The sequence below is a fragment of the Papio anubis genome, chromosome 17, assembly GCF_008728515.1.
Source record: "Papio anubis isolate 15944 chromosome 17, Panubis1.0, whole genome shotgun sequence".
Classification (NCBI taxonomy): domain Eukaryota; kingdom Metazoa; phylum Chordata; class Mammalia; order Primates; family Cercopithecidae; genus Papio; species Papio anubis.
In genome coordinates this window covers 60,430,854-60,450,715 of record NC_044992.1, presented here as the reverse complement: position 1 = coordinate 60,450,715, position 19,862 = coordinate 60,430,854, and the positions used below count along the sequence as shown (strand labels likewise).

General features: G+C 45.9%; 1 protein-coding gene across 2 annotated transcripts in view; it reads left to right on the top strand.

Moving 5' to 3' along the window:
- The window catches only part of FAM20A (FAM20A golgi associated secretory pathway pseudokinase), a 59,470-nt gene extending 40,909 nt beyond the window's left edge, over positions 1-18,561 (top strand). The window contains exons 2-11 of one of the 2 annotated variants that reach the window (XM_003913339.5): positions 3,029-3,213; positions 3,950-4,000; positions 6,247-6,325; positions 11,550-11,642; positions 12,606-12,721; positions 13,251-13,431; positions 14,465-14,574; positions 15,447-15,528; positions 16,013-16,072; positions 17,666-18,561. In XM_003913339.5, the coding sequence (XP_003913388.2) occupies positions 3,029-3,213; positions 3,950-4,000; positions 6,247-6,325; positions 11,550-11,642; positions 12,606-12,721; positions 13,251-13,431; positions 14,465-14,574; positions 15,447-15,528; positions 16,013-16,072; positions 17,666-17,930 (1,222 nt within the window). In that variant the 3' untranslated portion in view covers positions 17,931-18,561. The remainder of the gene's footprint in view (positions 1-3,028; positions 3,214-3,949; positions 4,001-6,246; positions 6,326-11,549; positions 11,643-12,605; positions 12,722-13,250; positions 13,432-14,464; positions 14,575-15,446; positions 15,529-16,012; positions 16,073-17,665) is intronic. The other variant, XM_009191081.4, reaches the window with a different exon arrangement.
- Positions 18,562-19,862: the final 1,301 nt, after the last annotated feature.

Sequence of the window (19,862 nt, the reverse complement as noted above, 5' to 3'; positions counted from 1 at the left end):
AAAGAAAGAAAGAAAGAAAGAAGGAAAAAGAAAGAAAGAAAGAAGGAAAAAGAAAGAAAGAAAGAAGAAAGAAAGAGAAAGAAAAAGACAGACCTGAAACTGTGTAATTTATTAAAAAAAAAAAAAAAGATTTAATTAGATCATGGTTCCACAGGCTGTACAGGAAGCATGCTGCTTCTGGTGAGGGCTCAGAAAACTTACTCATGGCAGAAGGTGATACAGAACATGCACACCACGTGGCAAGAGCAGGAGCACAAGAGAGTGAGCAGGGAGGCGCTATATGCCTTTAAACCCCCAGATCTCACATGAACTCTGAGCAAGACCTCACTCATCACCAAGGAGATGGTGCTAAGCCATTCATGAGGGACCCACTCCTATGTTACAATTAGCTCCCACCAGGCCCCGCCTTCAACACTGGCGACTACATTTCAACATGAGATTCGGAGGGGACAAACATCTGCAACATATCAGATGGTATGACTCATTTTCTGCTAGGATCTCACAAGACTAAAACCAAGGCGTTGGTTGGCTACATTCTCACCAGCAGCTCAGGGGTCCTCCTTCAAGCTCATTCTCGTTGTTGGTAGAATTCAGTTCCTTGCCCCCATCTCCTTGCTGGCTTCAGTTGGGAAGCATTCTCAGCTCTTCATGACAGCTCTCTGGTCCTTCCACTTGACCTTCTCCATCTTCAAAGCCAACAATAGTGTGTCAAATCCTTCTGACGCTCTGGATCGTTTGGACTTCTGATAACAGCCAGAAAAAAAACTTTACTTTCAAGGGCTCATGCGATTCAATCAGGCCCACCTTGACAACCTCCCTAAATTCAACTACGCCGTGAACATGGCATAATCATGGAGTGAGAGCTCTTCATAGTCACAGGTTCTGGAAATGAGGGCATGGAATCTTAGATGCCAATTTTAGAATCCTGCTTACCATAAAATCATATTTTCTTAGAGATATGTGACATGATTTCCCAAAGATTTTCAGTGTTGAGTTACATTCATACAAGGAAAACGCCATGAATGGGGATGGTAATTACCATATTCTCCTCTGCACTGGGCAGTCATGTCTGGGGATATATTACACTTCATTCTGGGTGTCAGAAATAGGAAAGAAATGGTGAAGCAAAATTGCCTTAGTCTGTTTGGGGTGTGATAACCAATACTATAAACTGGGTGACTTGTAAACAACAGAAATGTATTTCTCACAGTTCTGGAGGTTGAGAAGTCCAACACCAGGGTGCTGGCAGATTCCATTTCTTCTAGTGAGGCCTCTCTTGCTGGTACACAGATACTGTCTTCTTGCTATAACCTGACATGGCAGAAGGGGTGAGGGATTTCTCTGGGGTCTCTCTTATGAGGGCATTAATCCCATTTATGAGGGTTGCCCCCTCCCCAGAGGCCCCACCTCCAATACTATCACCTTGGAGGTTAAAATTTCAACATATGAATCTGAAGGAAACAAACATTCAGTCCATTGCAATCACTAAGATCACAAATGGATTCAAATCCCTATGGTATATTTTATTTCCTTCCCCATAATACATCTATTTTTATTTTGATAGAAAAGTAACTTTTTTTTTTTTTTAAGTCAGAGTCTCGCTCTGTCGCCCAGGCTGGAGTGCAGTGGCGCCATCACGGCTCGCTGCAACCTCTGCCTCCCAGGTTCAAGTGATTCTCCTGCCTCAGCCTCTCAAGTAGCTAGGATTACAGGTGCGCACCACCATGCTTGGCTAATTTTTGTATTTTTAGTAGAGACGGGGCTTTACCATTGTTGTCCAGGCTGGTCTCAAACTCCTGGCCTCAGATGATCTGCCTCAGCCTCCCAATGTGGTAATTTTTACAACTCTCCACCAATGAGAAAATTGGACACTCCCGGATCTGCCATGTTTGTTTTGTTTTTTACCCCGCCGCAGACCTGAGTGGTATATTATCACAGTTTGAGAAATAGGGATATATAGGAACTGCAAAACCCTACTCCTATAATCCCACCTACCTCTCCCAATCAGCTTTTCCCAGCCAGATGACCTCGTACTGATTTGCCTTCCCTTCCAATCCGGAGGCCTCCGTCTTCTCATTCAACAGTGCGTTTATTCAACCTGCCTCTCTCATCCCCAGATACACCCGTTTCTTGCCTACCTCTCGTAGTGCTCATGTCATCCTTAATGCAGGAGTACCCTCCCTGTCCCCTTCAAGCCAAACACCCCCGGTTCTTTAGGATCCAGCTGAAGTCTGCCTTCTTCACTGTGGTTGTCCTCAGGCTACTTCATCATAGATTCATCTTTTCCCTTCTCCAAAACGTTAAGGCGTTTCCATCTGAGCCACATGTTTAGCAGTTGATTTATAACAGCCTTGTATTTTGCTCTGGTTATTTCACAGACTTACAACTTGTCTCCCAAATTACAGTCTACATCTCTAAATGGTAGCACCATCATTTTTTATTTTTCTCTTTTTTTCCTGGCAGAAAAGGCTACCCAAGCAGAACAAACAGTAAATGGCTCATTAATTCTTCTTTTCTTTTGTAATCTAACTCAGCTTCCAGCCCCACTGAAAGATCTGCACCCTCTCTTCTTGTTATTCTCACCAATTGCCTTCTCTCCTCTATCTTCTGATTCCTTTGAACATAAAATACTGGGAAATGTAAGATAGAGAGTTTTAATGGGAAAATGCACAGAGACCCACAGTCTCACCCTGAGATCCCAGATTATATGAGGCCCCTAGTTTTATTCTTAGCAGTCTGCCTTTTTTCCTTCCCAGGATTTGTCCTGGTTTGTAATTAAGTATTTGTGTATGATACTGTATAACTGTGTGTTTTACTCACTAGAGTGTAAGCTCTCTGAGGGTAAGAAAGGACCCCACAGGTGTTTTGCTTCCCATGATATCCTAAGCACAGCTTAAAGCCTAGCCCTCATTAGATGCTTAATACACTTGTGGAATAAATGAAAAGATGAATGAAAACTGCAGACAAGGTATCTTGGTGGGTCTTTGCATTCTTGTTCCTCTAATGAACAACTATCTGGCTCTTTCAGGCGACACAAGATGTACAGAGAGCAGATGAACCTCACCTCCCTGGACCCCCCACTGCAGCTCCGACTCGAGGCCAGTTGGGTCCAGTTCCACCTGGGTATTAACCGCCATGGGCTCTACTCCCGGTCCAGTCCTGTTGTCAGCAAACTTCTGCAAGATATGAGGAACTTTCCCACCATCAGTGCTGGTAAAGTTCATGGGATCAGGCAAGGGGGACTGACTTTCTTCCAGAGAGTCTGGGTAACACATCCCAGGCCAGGCTCCAAAGTGGAACATTAAAGGCTTGACACTGACACCTGAGAGACAGAAAAGGAACATACGCATTGATCTTTTTCCCTCTGAAAGAGATCTTACAGCAATAATCTCGTCTTGATGCCATAAGGAGGTATGCTGTTGTTTGGTACACCTAAAGGAAGGTGATCACTACCATTTATTGAGTGCTGCTTTTGAAGCAGGCGACGCATTCTCTTTCACCCAAAGACCTTGTGGCATGGATATTACCACTGCCATTTTATAGATAGGGAAACTGAGACTCAGAAAGGTTGAGTCACTTGGCCAAGGACCTACGGGGTGGAGCTGGGATTCAAACACAGGCCTGCTGATACCAAGTCTGTGCTGTCAAGCACTGAGACAATCAAAATGACACAGCAAATTATTAGCAGAGACAAAAGCAGACTCAGTCTCCCAGCCAGGTATTGCTGGAGTGTCCACTGAAGGGCTAGAAAGCAGGGGTCTGGGACAGAGCAAGGAAGGAGGCTGCAGCCTCCTGGGTTCCAAGAGATCTCCCACAGAGTGGGCAAGGGCCACAGGCTACATCACTGTCTCCCCTCTGGTGATCTGAACCAGAGTCAAGGGACCCCCATGTTGTAGGCTGTCCCAGGAATAAGACTGGAAGTTCTCATTGCCCTTCTCCTCCTTTGCAGATTACAGTCAGGACGAGAAAGCCTTGCTGGGGGCGTGTGACTGCACCCAGAGTAAGTGACCTGGCCCCGCCCCCACCCAGCCTCTTCACCCTCACAGCTGTGCAAACCCCAAAATCCACTCCAGTGGCGACCTTGGGCAAGAGTGGAAGGAGTATGGCTCTCTGCTCTCTGTGTAACCTCTGAGAACTCAACATTTCTCCCCATCCACCCACAACAAGAAAAGGCACTTAAGAGGAAGGGTTGTGTAGGCCCCGCTGGGCAATGCGTGGCCCAGGAAAAGCATCATCAGCATCACTGAGGAGCTCATCAGAAATGCAGGGTCTCACTCTCTTTCTGAATCCGAATCTGAGTTTTCACAAAATCCTTAAGTGATTGGAGTTGCTTTCAAATTCAAGAAGCAATGATTCCCACTACTGACAAAATATCAGAGTCAGCTAGGCACAGTGGCTCACGCCTGTAATCCCAGCACTTTGGGAGTCCGAGGCAGGTGGATCACTTGATGTCAAGAGTTTGAGACCAGCCTGGCCAACACAGTGAAAACCCATCTCTACCAAAAATATAAAAAGTTAGACAGGCATGGTGGTGCCCACCTGTAATCCCAGCTACTCGGAAGGCTGAGTCAAGAGAATCGTTTGAACCGAGGAGGTGGAGGTTGCAGTGAACTGAGATCATGCCACTGCACTCCAGCCTAGGCAACAGAGTGAGACTCCAGCTAAAATATATATATATGTGTGTGTATATATGTACATATATATATATATGTATACACACACATATATACACACACATATACACACACACACACACATATGTATTAGAATCACTGGGGGAGCTTTAAAAAGTGCTCATGCCCGGCCTCCACCCCCAGGGGTTTTGATTCGAGGTCAGACGTTGAGGCCCAGGTGATTCTAATATAGCCAGAGTTGAAACTCACAAGGATAAGTGATTAATGGTATCAAAAAGCTAGGACTGAGAGCGGCAGAGCTCCCCTCCAGGAGCGCTGTGACCTGGTTATAGGTGGGTCTGGACCCTAAAACCCTCAGGCCAGTCATCACCAGCCATGAGTGGCCCTGTCCCTTTACTTCAATATGTGGAACACACATCAGAAATGTCTACATGTGACTACATCTGATGAGGCATGTCGAAATGTATTAGTTCATTTTTACACTGCTAAGAAATGCTTGAGACTGGGTAATTTATAAAGGAAGAGGTTTAATTGGCTCACAGTTCTGCAGGCTTAACAGGAAGCATGGCTAGGAGGTCTCTGGAAATTTACAACCATGGCAGAAGGGGAAGGGGAAGCAAGGCACATCTCACATGGTGGCAGGAGAGAGAAGACGCAAACGGGGAAGAGCCCCTTATAAAACCATGAGATCTCATGAGAACTCACTATCATAAGAACAGCATAGGGGAAACTGTCCCATGATCTGGTCACCTCTCACCACATCCCTCCCTCAACAATTTGAGATGAGATTTGAGACAAGGGGATTACAATTTGAGATGAGATTTGAGACAAGGGGATTACAATTTGAGGTGAGATTTGGGTAGGGACACAAAGCCTAACCATATCACTAAGGTTTGAAAATAAAGGTGTACAGGGCCCCAGGCTTCCTTTTTCTTCAGTTAAGCACTTGCCATTGACCATTTTATAAAACACAAGGTGAGTGAGATATTGTCCTGACCCTCCAGGACCAGGGACAGGGTAAGGCAAGTGAGGTGCCCAGGATGCAACATTTAAGGAAGTAGTACTCCCTGCACCTAAGAAGCACTCACTTGCCAAGCTCTGGTCCCAGCCCAGGTGTACAGTCTTAAGTAGAAAGAGGCATAAACCAACTAGTCTAATATAACAGAAGGCATAAGTCGAATCTACAAAGATGTAGTTGAAACACAAAGAGGAAAGGGTTCATTCTTAGGAAAACATTCTTTGGGGTTTTCAGTAAATGTCTTCACTGTATTTGTTGCTCTTTTCCCATGGTCAGCAGAAAATGTACCTTTTTTTTTCTTTTCAAAATGGGGGTCTCACTATGTTGCCCAGGCTGGTCTCAAACTCCTGGGCTCAAGCGATCCTCCTGCCTTCACCTCCCAAAGTAAAAAGTACTGTCTTGAGCCCCTGGACACCGCCACTATGGCCTGACACCATGGCGTTTACCCTGCAGGTTATGGAGAGCACATCCTAGTCTTTAGGGTCTCATTACATAAGAGGAAAGAGAAGTCAGCTGGGCTTATTGAAGGAACAGAGTCACAAGCCTGGGCTGAGGCCCGGAAGCATGGTTAACTCACTCTTCTGCCTTTCACAGTTGTGAAACCCAGTGGGGTCCACCTCAAGCTGGTGCTGAGGTTCTCGGATTTCGGGAAGGCCATGTTCAAACCCATGAGGTAAGTGACTGCCTTCCTCCTTTCCACACCCGGTTGGGGTGGCCCTGGGAAGATTTGGATCAAAAACTAATAAAAGTGACCTAAAGTCTTTCTGCTAGTTATTCAGAGATTCTCTAATCTGCACAAGCACAGAACTGTTTGGGGTGATCATCATAATAATAATCATTGAAAATACTAAGAGCTTGTCCTTATCAGGCCCTTACTAGCATCTATGCCACACAATGACCTAAGTTGTGTCCTGGGATCATGGGCAAGTTTATGGTGCCATTTTCCCAACAGCATGTGCCCATGTCATGTCTCTGTGTCACATTTGGTAATTCTCACAATATTTCAAACTGGTTTTTTTTTTTTTGAGACAGAGTCTCACTCTATTGCCCAGGCTGGAGTGCAATGGTTCAATCTCAGCTCACTGCAGCCACTGTCTCCTGGGTTCAAGCGATTCTCTTGCCTCAGCCTTCCAAATAACTGGGACTACAGGCGCCGGCCACCATACCTGGCTAATTTTTGCATTTTTAGTAGAGATGGGGTTTCACCGTGTTGGCCAGGCTGGTCTTAAACTCCTGACCTCAGGTGATCCGCCCGCCTCAGCCTCCCAAAGTGCTGGGATGATAGGCATGTGCCACCATGCCTAGCTAATTTTTTCTATTTTTAGTAGAGATGGGGTTTCACTGTGTTGGCCACGCTGGTCTCGAACTCCTGGCCTCAAGTGATTGCCCACCTTGGCCTTCCAAAGTGCTAGGATTACAGGTGTGAGCCACTGCGCCTGGCCTAAATGGGTATTCTGACTGCTCCAACAACTGGCTATTCCCCCAATCTCTCTCCCTGTCCTCGGGCCTCCCTATTCCCTAAGACGCACAATATTGAAATTAGGCCAGTTAGTAACCCAACATGGGCCTCTAAATGTTCACATGAAAGGAGTGTCACATCTCTCACTTTAAATGGAAAGCAAGAAATTATTCAGGCGGCTAGTGAGGAAGGCATGTTGAAAGCCGATAAGCTGAAAGCTAAGCTTTTTGTGCCAGTTAGGCAAGTTGTGAATGCAAAGGAAAAGTTATCGAAGGAAAATGAAAGCGCTGCTCCACTGAACACACGAATGATAAGAAAGCAAAACAACCTCATTGCTGATATGGAGCAAGTTTAACTTATCTGGGTAGAAGATTAAACCAGCCACAGCATTCCCTTAAACCAAAGCTTAATCCAGTGCAGGGTTCTAACTCTCTTCAATGAAGGCTGAGACAGGTGAGAAAGCTGCAGAAGAAAAGTTGGAAGATAGCAGAGGTTGGTTCATGAGGCTTAAGGGAAAAAAGCCATCTCCATAACATAAAAGTGCAAGGTGAAGCAGTAAGTGCTGATGGAGAAGCTGCAGCAAGTTATCCAGAAGATCTAGCTAAGATCATTGATGAACGTAGCTACACTAACAATAGATTTTCAGTGTAGAGGAAACAGCCTTCTATTGCAAGAAAATACCATCTAGGACTTTCCCCATAGCTAGAGAAGAAAAGTCAATGCCTGGCTTCAAAGATAAAAAGGACAGGCTGACTCTCTTGTTAGGTGATAATGTTGCTGGGGACTTATGTTGAAGCCAATACTCAACTACCATTCAAAAAATCCTCAGGACCTCAAGAATGATGCTGAATTTACTCTGCCTGTGCTCTATAAATGAAGCAAGAAAGCCTGGATGACCACACATCTGTTAACAGCATGGTTTGCTGAATATTTTAAGCCCACTGTTGAGACGTTACTGCTCAAGGGGGGGAAAAAAACAGATTCCTTTCAAAATATTACTGCTCACTGGTAACGCACCTAGTCACTCAAGAGCTCTGCTGGAGATGTCCAAGGAGATTAATGTTGTTTTCATGCCTGCTAACACAACATCCATTCTGCAGCCCCCAGATCAAGCAGTCATTCTAACTTTCAAGTCTTACAGTTTAAGAAATACATTTCACAAGGCTATAGCTGCCACAGTTAGTGATTCCTCTGATGAACCTGGACAAGGTCATTTGAAAACCTTCTGGAAAGGATTCACCATTCTAGATGCCATTAAGAAAATTCATGATGATGCGTGGAAGGAGGTAGAAATATCAACATTAACAGGAGTTTAAAAGAAGATTGATCTCAATCCTCATGGATGACTTTGAGGGGTTCAAGACTTCAGTGGAGAAGGTAACTGCAGATGTGGAAATAAAAGAGAACTAGAATTAGAAGTGGAGCCTGAAAATGTGACTGAATTGTTGCAATTGCATGATCAAACTTGAACAGATAAGAAGTTGCTTGTTTTGTTTTGTTTTGTTTTTGAGACAGAGTCTCACTCTGTTTCTCAGGCTGTAATGCAGTGGCATGATCTTGGCTCACTGCAACCTCTGCCTCATGGGTTCAAACAATTTTCCTGCCTCAACCTCCCGAGTACAGGCATGCGCCACCATGTCTGGCTAATTTTTTTGTATTTTTAGTAGAGACGGGATTTCACCGTATTAGCCAGGATGGTCTCGATCTCCTGACCTTGTGATCCGTCCACCTCATCCTCCCAAAGTGCTTGGATTACAAGCATAAGCCACCAAGCCCTACCGATAAAGAGTGGCTTCTTATGGATAAGCAAAGAAATTAGTTTCTTGAGTTAGAATCTACTTTGGGTGAAGACTCTGTGAACATTGTTGAAATGGCCACTGCTGAGACCACCTCGGTTGAGGAGACCCTAACCCAGCGGCGCTAGAGGAATTAAAGACACACACACAGAAATATAGAGGTGTGAAGTGGGAAATCAGGGGTCTCAGCCTTCAGAGCTGAAAGCCCTGAACAGAGATTTACCCACATATTTATTAACAGCAAGCCAGTCATTAGCATTGTTTCTATAGATATTAGATTAACTAAAAGTATCCCTTATGGGAAACGAAGGGATGGGCTGAAATAAAGGGATGGGTTGGGCTAGTTATCTGCAGCAGGAGCATGTCCTTAAGGCACAGATAGCTCATGCTATTGTTTGTGGTTTAAGAACGCCTTTAAGCGGTTTTCCGCACTGAGTGGGCCAGGTGTTCCTTGCCCTCCTTCCGGTAAACCCACAACCTTCCAGCGTGGGTGTTACGGCCATCATGAACATGTCACAGTGCTGCAGAGATTTTGTTTATGGCCAGTTTTGGGGCCAGTTTATGGCCAGATTTTGGGGAGCCTGTTCCCAACAGGCCACAGAGGATTTAAAATATTAGGCAAACTTAGTTGATAAAGGAACTGCAGGGTTTGAGAGGATTGACTTCAATTTTGACAGAAGTTCTACTGTGGGTAAAATGCTATCAAACATCACTGCGTGCTACAGATAAATCTTTTGTGAATCGATGCAGCAAACTTCATTGTTGTCTTATTTTTAAAAGTTGTCACAGCCTCACCAACCTTCAGCAACCACCACCCCAGTCAGCAAAAAGATTTTGACTTGCTGAAGGCTCAGATGAGTCTTAACATTTTTTAGCAATAAAGTGTTTTTCCATTAAGATGTATACATTTTTCAGACATAATGCTATTGCATATTTAAGACTCCAGTATAATAAAAACATAACTTTTATATGCATTGGGAGGGAAACCAAAAAATGTGCATCAATGACTTTATTACCATAGTTGCCTCATTGCGGTGGTCTAGAAGCAAACCTGCAATAACTCTGAGGTGTGTCTCTACAAAAATTGTTCAAATTAACCAGCTTTTTCCCCAAATGTAACACAAAACCCTCCAACATTCAGTGATAGAACCAACTTCACCTATTTTTATACCACAACACAGTGTAATCTACATTTTTATAAAATTCAGTCCAAAATCTAAAATAATATCATTTTAAAATGTATTTCTTGAAAAATTATGTGGTTTTTATTTTTCTGTAAGTAATTTAAGGTGAACACCATGTTTTTCCTGATTAAAGAGAGAATGTAGAACATTATCTTTGGAAAATACACATTAGGAACATAAAGATTTATATTTTTAAAATGTAATGTATACAATATAATGTGCAATGAGATGTGCATTTGTGCTTCTCAAAGTAGGAGAAGCATTGATATAAAGTGAAAACAACCTTCAAATTTAAAATCACTTCTATCTTATGTCATACGAAAATGAGAAAATGTTTTAGAAGACCCTAAAGGGTGTCTAAGAGATGATACGTTCCTATAGGTGGGACTCAGAAATTAAAACAAGACTGGGAGGACGGATTGTCCTTGCTAGCCTGGACATCCAGTGACGATGATGAGAAGCTGGTCAGGCCTGAGCACGGAGGGCTGTACTGTAACTGTGGCTGTACCTTTTAAAATAGAATTTCTACTTTTGTCAGCACCTCACTGTGGTTTCCAGGACTCACTTGTGTTTTTTGGCAAAATGCACATCACAGTTTGAATTGCCAGTGTTTCTTATTTATAGCTTTCTGCAACGTTACGTTTATTTACATTTAAATTGCTTTGCAGTCATTTTAACAGCCCCACACAGTGGATTATAAAATTATTCGAAGATCGTCATTCTTCCATGTTTATTAGCATCAAGGCAAAGTCAGCCTAGAAGCCAGAACTCACACCACGATGCCCTTAATGATTAGGAAACACTTTCCTGAATGTACACACCCAGCAGGTCCCACCATTCTCAGGCAGCCTGGCGCTTTTCAGGAATTCATTAGAGATTCAATGTATATAAATCAATATCCTCTGCACCAGCCGCCCTCAGCCCTCATGATCCAGCTGTGTTTCTCTGAGAGGATGATGGCCCACATATTTCCCCCACATCCCCCTAAGACCCAGAACTTTTCTATTCTTCAACCCCAGCGTACTAAATTGCATTTCTGGGCCACTTTTCCATTACCAATTCCTGGCTCATACTCCCACCTTTCTTCATCCTTTGACATCTGAGTCTATACTGCCTCTGGTTCTGCTAACCATTCGTCTCTCTTCTGTTTATACCTGCAGAAGAATGTCTATTTCTTCCCTCTCAACTGCTGGGTTTTGAAAATAATCAGCCACTGTCACCAAAGCTTCTTAAGTAGGAAACTTGGTATTGCTGGTACCTGCAGGACAACGCCTTGCAAGAAGCTTGTCTCCTCCCACTTTGCATGTCTTCTCCTGGCCAAGCCGTGCCATCGCCTGTGTGTGTACATGAAAAGCATAAAAGCCTGTTTTCCTTTCTCACTGGTCATGCTCATCAGCTCTCTTCTCAGGCTCCAAGCTGAAGTCTGAGTCCAGGGCGTGATTCCTTCCTTCCTTCCAGACAGCAGCGAGATGAGGAGACGCCCGTGGACTTCTTCTACTTCATTGACTTTCAGAGACACAATGCTGAGATCGCAGCTTTCCATCTGGACAGGTAGGGTCTGGCCCCATGGAGGCCTATGAGGACCAATCCTCTGGGAGGGGTGACTAGACAGACCCTCAGGTGGGAACTCCCTGGCATTTCTTCCTTCTGGCTTTTTATCTTCTTCGTGCCTCATCGTGGTGTCTTTGAACCCAAAATGTCCCATGCAACCCCCAGATTGAAAAATACAAGGCCTTCTAATGAATGTAATGAACATTCATTAAAGAATGATTTACAATGAAAAGAACAATTTATAAAGAACACGTTTCCCGCCATGCTGCTTGGGACAGTTGCTCTAGTTTTCTGATCTGAGAGTGAGGAGAATGCACCCACTGTTATTTATCCAAGAAGTCTCACTGTTTTATCAGGTGAAAGCACATTTCTAAACATTCCAGTTCCTCTATTTGCTCAGTCATTGCTACCCAAAGTGTGGTCTGTAGCGTCATGGGCACTTCCAAGAAGATTTTCAGAAATAAGGAACGTCAGCCCCACCCTAGAGCCACTCAGTCAGAGCCTGTATTTGAACAAGATTGCCAGGTGACTCACAGGAACACTGAAATATGAGAAGCACTGACCAAGAACACAGGTGGGATGGTGGCAAGGTTTTCCCAGGAGGCTTGATAGAATAAGGATTCATTTTCTACTCCATCTCCACTCCTTTAGACCTAGGTTTATCTTTTTTTTTTTTTTTTTTTTTCCTTTTTGTGGAGAACGGGGTCTCGCTATATTACCCAGGCAGGTCTCGAACTCCTGGGCTCAAGCTATCCTCCCGCCTCTGCCTCCCTGAGAGCTGGGATTACAGGCGTGAGCCACCGCGCCCGGCCTAGACCTAGGTTTAAAGGCCAGAGACCCATCTCACTGGCCACCCTCTTGGGTACACCAACCAATTCCTAATGTGCACTGGCCGGGGGACAAAACCCCTCCTCCTCACTCCCTGATCATCGCTCAGATGGAACTCAGCTTCCTCTCTTGCAGGATTCTGGACTTCCGACGGGTGCCGCCAACAGTGGGGAGGCTAGTGAATGTCACCAAGGAAATCCTAGAGGTCACCAAGAATGAAATCCTGCAGAGTGTTTTCTTTGTCTCTCCAGGTAGAGTACTGGCCCGAGTGATATTCCGGGTCTGAGTACATGGTAAGCCAGAGTGTCCACCCCTCCATTCATCAGTGGCCTGACACCCTGCTGCCAGCACTATCCATTACTGGGATGGGCGTATGAAGTTGTAAGACACTCCCACCGTCGTCTGCCTGACCATAACACAAGATGAACTGTGGATGGGAAAGGCTGTGTGTGAGATGCTCCCTAGTCTGTGTGGGCACTGACCCTACAATGCTGACCTCCCGGAACCAGAGGTTATCCACCCAGGGTAATGAAGAGTGTTCTATTCACAAGGATAGAATGCAGTGAGCTTGAGACATCTGAAAGCAGGTACCCAGGAGGTTCAGCTCAGTAGCATTCACACCCTCACTTCTGGAGAAGTCAGTGTTTCCTTCTTCTGTCTCTTCCCAAGTTGTGAGTTCAGGATTTCCCTTCCCTCCCAGTGGATTTGCTAGGGCAGGAAGATGTCATGCCTCCAGAGCCCTCCTCTTACTCCTTCTCCTCTCTCCTCCCCATCCTCCAGCCAGCAACGTGTGCTTCTTTGCCAAGTGTCCATACATGTGCAAGACGGAGTATGCTGTCTGTGGCAACCCACACCTGCTGGAGGGTTCTCTCTCTGCCTTCCTGCCGTCCCTCAACCTGGCCCCCCGGCTGTCTGTGCCCAACCCCTGGATCCGCTCCTACACACTGGCAGGAAAAGAGGAGTGAGTTGGTCCCCAAGCTACACAGCCCAGTCCTTGACAGTAGCCACAGATCCTGTACCAGGGACTTGTCGCTAGCTTGGCTTTTGAATCTGAAAAGCTGCCTCAATACTCCTTTGCCCCATTTCATACTGATCCTGGGATCAGCACACCTGGATCTGTTATCTCCCTTTAGTTCATTTATTCAGTTCTAAAGAACCTTCCATGTACCCAACACTAAGTGCTATGGGATACAGAAATGGAAGACTCAGACTCTCTCCTTAGGAAGCTCCTTGGTCTAGTGGGGAGGACAGACACATAGCCAGATCACGAAAACACAGCACAGCACTTGCTATAACCAGAGTGCACACGAGAATCCCATGGGAGGGACACCTGGATCCCCTGAGCAAGCCCTGGGAGGCCAAGGACCTCATGCCGTATCCCCAGGACCTAGCAGCCTCCCTGGCACGCAGCAGCTACTCCACACTAGCTGAGGGAATCGATCCATCAATCAAGCCATCATGATATGTAGTGGGAAGAGAAGTAACCAGGCAGAATTTCTGGAGGACATGACAGATCCTGAGGGACTCTGTGAAGGCTGAGAAGAGCCCTTGGATGAAAATGGGCATCGGAGCATTGTAGGCAGAAAACCATGTGTGAGAGAGAAAGGGCAGGAACAGCCCATGGAGTGCTGAGTGGTGCAGAGCCCTGGAGGGCCAGGGTCCAAGAGGCTTGGTGAGAGGGACTGTGGAGGAAGGGACGAGGAAGCCGGTGAGGGTCACTGCCCCCTCCTTTCCTGCCTGCCCCGACATCTCCCCTCTGGCATGCAGTGTCCCAGCCATGGCCTTAGTGTCCACCAGAGTGAAAGAACCCAGAACCTTCTCACCGTAGGGAATATGCATGTCCTTGCCCAGGGTCTTTCTGAATGTGAGAAGCGGCCACCGGCCCAGCGCAGGATCAGGGAGGCAGGGGTTGGAGGGCGGGGGAGGTGTGGGGAGACCCCCCGACACCCTGCCATCTTGGCTTTTCCAGCCCCAGGACTTCTTCTCCCCCTCAGGTGGGAGGTCAATGCCCTTTACTGTGACACAGTGAAACAGATCTACCCGTACAACAGCAGCCAGCGGCTCCTCAATGTCATCGACATGGCCATCTTCGACTTCCTGATAGGTAGGTCCCCACACGCAGGCCCCCAGCGGAAGTGGGCTCTGCTGTGTGGCAGGGGTTCCCTGTGACCTTGTGCACAAACTTAAAACCTGGCTCATGAGGACTGAGTAACTCTGCACCTCCCACAGCCTCAGAAGTGGCGGAGGTCCCAGAGGACAGAAGGTAACAGGCTCGCCTCTCTTCAAAGAATTGGAAGAAGCTGAAGGGGTCGTCACTCATAAGGCAGGGCCTGAGTGGGCATCAGATTGGAAGTTGTATGTTCACTTCACCAAGTGAGGGGACACCAGGTAGGAAAGGAAGAAAGTACACAACAAGCATGTAGCAGGGAGGGCCTCAGGCGAGGCCACGGACACGCAAGACTAGTAATTCCACCTTCCAGGCCCACAGGGACTTCTAGGGAGAGGAGACACATGAAGGTGGCCATCACATAGGAGCTTAGGTCCGAAGCAAGTCAGACAGCCGGCTCATCATCGTGCCTTTCAGAAGTTTAGCTGTGTCTGTTTACTATACCCAGGCTCAGCTGAGGATCTCTGGGCTGAGGAAAGCCAGTATCAATACGTACACAAGGTGCAAAGGTGACTTTCTGCACATTCAAATCCCTGGCCAAAGGCTGGGGTAGGGGGCAGGGGCAGGGGCAGGGATGAAAGCCTTAGACTTGAAACCAGTCCATTTAGGGTTTGCTCATTTCGCTTCCTTCTCTCTCCTGCGGCTGCTTCACTGATGGCCCTGGGGAAATGATAGTGTGAGGCCCAGCTTGTTCACACCCCTGCCCCTCAAGTGACGACAGGCCTCCATTCCCTGGAGAGAACTCAGGTCAGGAGCACCTGAGCCCCTGGCTTGCTGGTCCCGGTTCTGAGTCCTCCCCTCCTTCACAGGAAATATGGACCGGCACCATTATGAGATGTTCACCAAGTTCGGGGATGATGGGTTCCTTATTCACCTGGACAACGCCAGAGGGTAAGTGTCCCCACGTGTGTTCAACACTCCCCTCTCCCAGATGTGCTGCTCTGTGCAGCCAGCTGCTCGGGGGAAACAGATGCCCTACAAATGAGGGCCTCCACCACCACGTGCCTTATCTCCTTCTAGCCCTGCTTCTTCCATTTCCTTCTTTCTCTTTACCTTTGCAAGTACCACTTGATTCGCCTTCAGCCTGAGAGCACTCGTGTGCCCTCTAGTGAAATAGGGTGAGGTTTTCGAGAGCAAGGTGCATCCTCAGTGGCTGGCCCTCTGCAGCTAGTGAATGAAGGATTGTTTAGCTCTAATATCTCTGTACAGAGGCTTTTGTGATCTGACTGCGGAGAGGGGCTGGAGAGGCAGCTGCCATGATCCCTGGCATTTTACCCCAATCTCTGATTCACAAAATACTGAGAGGAGAGAGGAAGCCTCAGGGGAATGCGAAGGATGCTGCCAGCCACCCATGAAAGCCTGTTTCTCCTCCTAGGTTCGGACGACACTCCCATGATGAAATCTCCATCCTCTCGCCTCTCTCCCAGTGCTGCATGTAAGTTTTCCTGCAGCAGATAATATGGGCAAGGAATAGCTGTGACCCTTCATGCTGCTTGCAGCCGAGGGCTGAAGGGCTTCATCAGTTTTCACTGGTCTAGGACATAAGTGGGTAGTGACATGAACTGCCTTATTTCTTACACATTTGTGCACTGCATGACATCTCAGCCAGTGACAGACTGCATATATGATGCTGGTCTCATAAGATTATATTAATAATATGGCATGTTTACTGCATTTTACAGTTTTACTATCTTTTCTGTTTATATACACAGCTATTCACCACTGTGTTGTAAAGGTTTGTAGCCTACAAGCAATATCATATAGCCTAAGAGTGCAGGAGGCTGCACTATCTAGGTCTGTGTGACTGAGTACACTCTATGATGTTCACACCGTGACAAAACCTTCACTTAAGGAAACATTTCTCAGAACATATCCCCATCACTAAGCGATTCACGACTGTACTACAACTATCAAAATTTCCCCCACATTTGTCTTTTTCATCCTTCCACATAGGATGAATTAGGATTTAATCCTTTAAACCTTTCAACTGCCAACTTTAATCGGCGACCCACTCAGATCATCACCTATTTTTGCAGTCTGCTGGGTTTTGATATTACTAATCAGACCTCTGCTTTGCCCGGCATTCATATCAGCTCATAAATATCACTACCTGATCACCATCTAAGCAAAACCCTGAGTAAAGTCCTGTAAACCTGTGCAGACTGGAAGAAGGCACGAAGGCCCTTGCTTGGCCACCATTTCTCTAGAAAATGTCTAACTTACTCCCATTCTTCTCCGGTGTTTCAGCCAGGCTTGTAAAATTGACTACCTGCTCAGCTGCAGTATCCAGAGCTAATTATAAATATGATATTCACACCTAGCAAAAACATCTCATTTGTTTCCAGCTGGAAAATCTGGAGCAGAGCATGCGTATTCTTCATCTACGTCTTAGGTTAAACATGCTTCCCTCTGGCCTCCCTTCCCCGCCTCCTGAGCAGGACTGGATGAGCAGTACCTGTTTATGACAGAAGTCAATTAAGCTGCTTACGCATCAGAGTCCAAGTCAGATTCCCACATAAAAGAAACTGAAATCCTAAAGATGGGTCCCACCACATTTTCATCTGTGATTTCAAAATCTGACACACACAAATAAAGTTAGCAAGAAACAATTTAAAGGCTGGCAGTACTGAGGGCTTTTGAGATGGCAAATAGCTCATCATTTCACCTACTAGAGACTTCTCCCATTAGCTTTAAATCTCCTTGAAATAGCTAAGTGTCACTTTGGTTTTGATTCCCTTAGCATTGTCAGAGAAAATGCATATAGCCCGGCATCACCGTTATTAGAGCACAAATGGCTATGCAGGCTCTTGAGCAAACGGCAATTGGGCAAAGGACTGCAAGATACTGGATTTTGCCTTCCATTTATTTGCTTTTTTACCTGGTTTCCATTAAAATGTGCCTGAGAAGACACGGGGAGAGGCGCCAAGAGTATCAGCTACAACAGCTATTTGTGGGGAAAGAAGTTAAGTTCAGGCAAGTTATTTTCTTTACATTTGCTTATTTGGTTCCTATAACTTTGTCTTTTCAGGATAAAAAAGAAAACACTTTTGCACCTGCAACTGCTGGCCCAACCCGACTACAGACTCAGCGATGTGATGCGAGAATCACTGCTAGAAGACCAGCTCAGCCCTGTCCTCACTGAACCCCACCTCCTTGCCTTAGATCGAAGGCTCCAAACCATCCTAAGGACAGTGGAGGGGTGCATAGTGGCCCATGGAGAGCAGAGTGTCATAGCCGACGGCCCAGTGGAACAATCGGCCCCAGACTCTGGGCGGGCTAACTTGACAAGCTAAGGGCTGGAAGAGTCCAGTTTCAGAAAATACACCTGGAGCCAGAGCAGCAGACTCGAGTGCAGACCCTGCTTCTTCACCTCCACCTGTTAATGCTGGAGGTCAAGTCAGCTAGGAAGGAAGCAGGATATTTTCTCAAACAGCAAGTGGGGTCCACAGAACTTGATCTTTACTCCGGTGCACTGCTTCTGTTGTGCATTGCCTTGCTCCGTTTTTCCCAAAAAGCACTGGCTTCATCAAGGCCACAGACGATCTCCTGAGTGCACTGGGAAATCTGGGTAGGGGTGAGGCTTGGCAGCTTTGATCCCAGGAGAGTACTAACGGTAACAAGTCAAATAAAAAGACATCAAGTGGAGACCTGACTGTTCTCAGGATCCTTCTTCTATCTACAAGTCAAAGGTAACTCCCGGTCCAGACAAAACACCTGGCCTATCACAAGCTGACTTTTTAAAAATCTGCACTTTGGGCCAAGGCAGGCAATAGTAACTCTCAGACAGGTTCAAATTAGACCTCACACTTTTGACTCACATTCTAGTCACCGGCCCCATCTGAATAAGTAATCCCTACAGCCCAGTAATAGAGTAATCTTCTTAGAAGATTATTACAAGTGACAAAAATAAAATAGGGATTTGCTCACAATATCAGACAAGGAGTGTTCCAATCTGAAGAGCATTACAATTGAAATAACATCAAATATGTCAACCTTACCGGCCAGTAACAAAATAAATAATTACAATAAAGGAAAAAAAAGGAAAGTCCTCCAAGGTCAGGATGGCATGGTAATAGGCCTAGCAGGGACACAAGCCTGGAATAAGGCAGGAAAGAGCCAAGGCTGACCACAGCCCACTAACCACAATCTTCTTCCCTAAGACCCCAGGACTGTCCCTGGCCCATCCTCAAAAGGAGAAAGGGGCTATGTGGAAAGGAGAGGCCCTCTAGATGCTCCTCCCTGTGGCGGCTCGCTCAAAAAAGACTAAGTCAGGTTTTTTATTGAAGCCTCCCTTAAAAGTAAGTGTAGTAGGGATTCCTTGTCTCCTCTACCTTCTCCCTACTGACTTGTTGATATCTGAAACTCTTTTTAATAGGAGGCTTTGTTGCTTATTCCATAACTAATGACCAAAAACACAAAGGACAGGAAGGTCTTCATTCCAGGAAGTCACTAGTCAGTCAACAAGTAAAAATGCCCGATTTCACCAAGTCAACATTTCCAGTAAAGGCCAGAGGTTCAAACACTGTAAGCATGACAGGAGTAGAATGGAGCTGTCACTAAAGAGAGTACAAGGTCAAGAACCAGAAATGCCTCCAAGCTTTCTGCAGTGTGAGCAAACACAGCCTTGACAAGACAAATAACACTTCTGACCCCTTGGTACTCCCACATTACTAGTATGCTGCCCCTGAACTTTGTGTCTCTATAAAATCACTACCATTCACTGAGATCTGACCACGTGAGGCGCTTCACCAACGTTACAGAAGCAACACACAGGTTTCCAATCCTCTCAAACATAGATATAACCCCCTAACCTCCAATGTGCATGGAAGAACTTTAAGGCTCAGAGAGAGTAAGCAAAATCACACAATTGAGTGGTTTAGACCTATTCCAAAGTGTTCTTTTCACTGTAACAAAAAACCCAACAGTATCCCACCCAATTTATGAAATTATATATTTTTTTGTTGTTAAAAAAAAAAAAATCAGCTAGACATGGGCTCACACCTGTAATCCTAGCATTTTGGGCCTAGGCAGGCAGAGATCACTTGGGCTCAGGAGCTCGAGACCAGCCTGGGTAACATGGCAAAACCCTGCCTCTACAAAAAATACAAAAAAAAAATTTTTTTTTTAAATCAACTCTTTAACAGAGAAACCTTAATCCCAAAGATTTCCTTAACTGTTGTGGCCCTACTGCAGCACAGGGCTCCCCACTTCATGTCTCTCCTGCT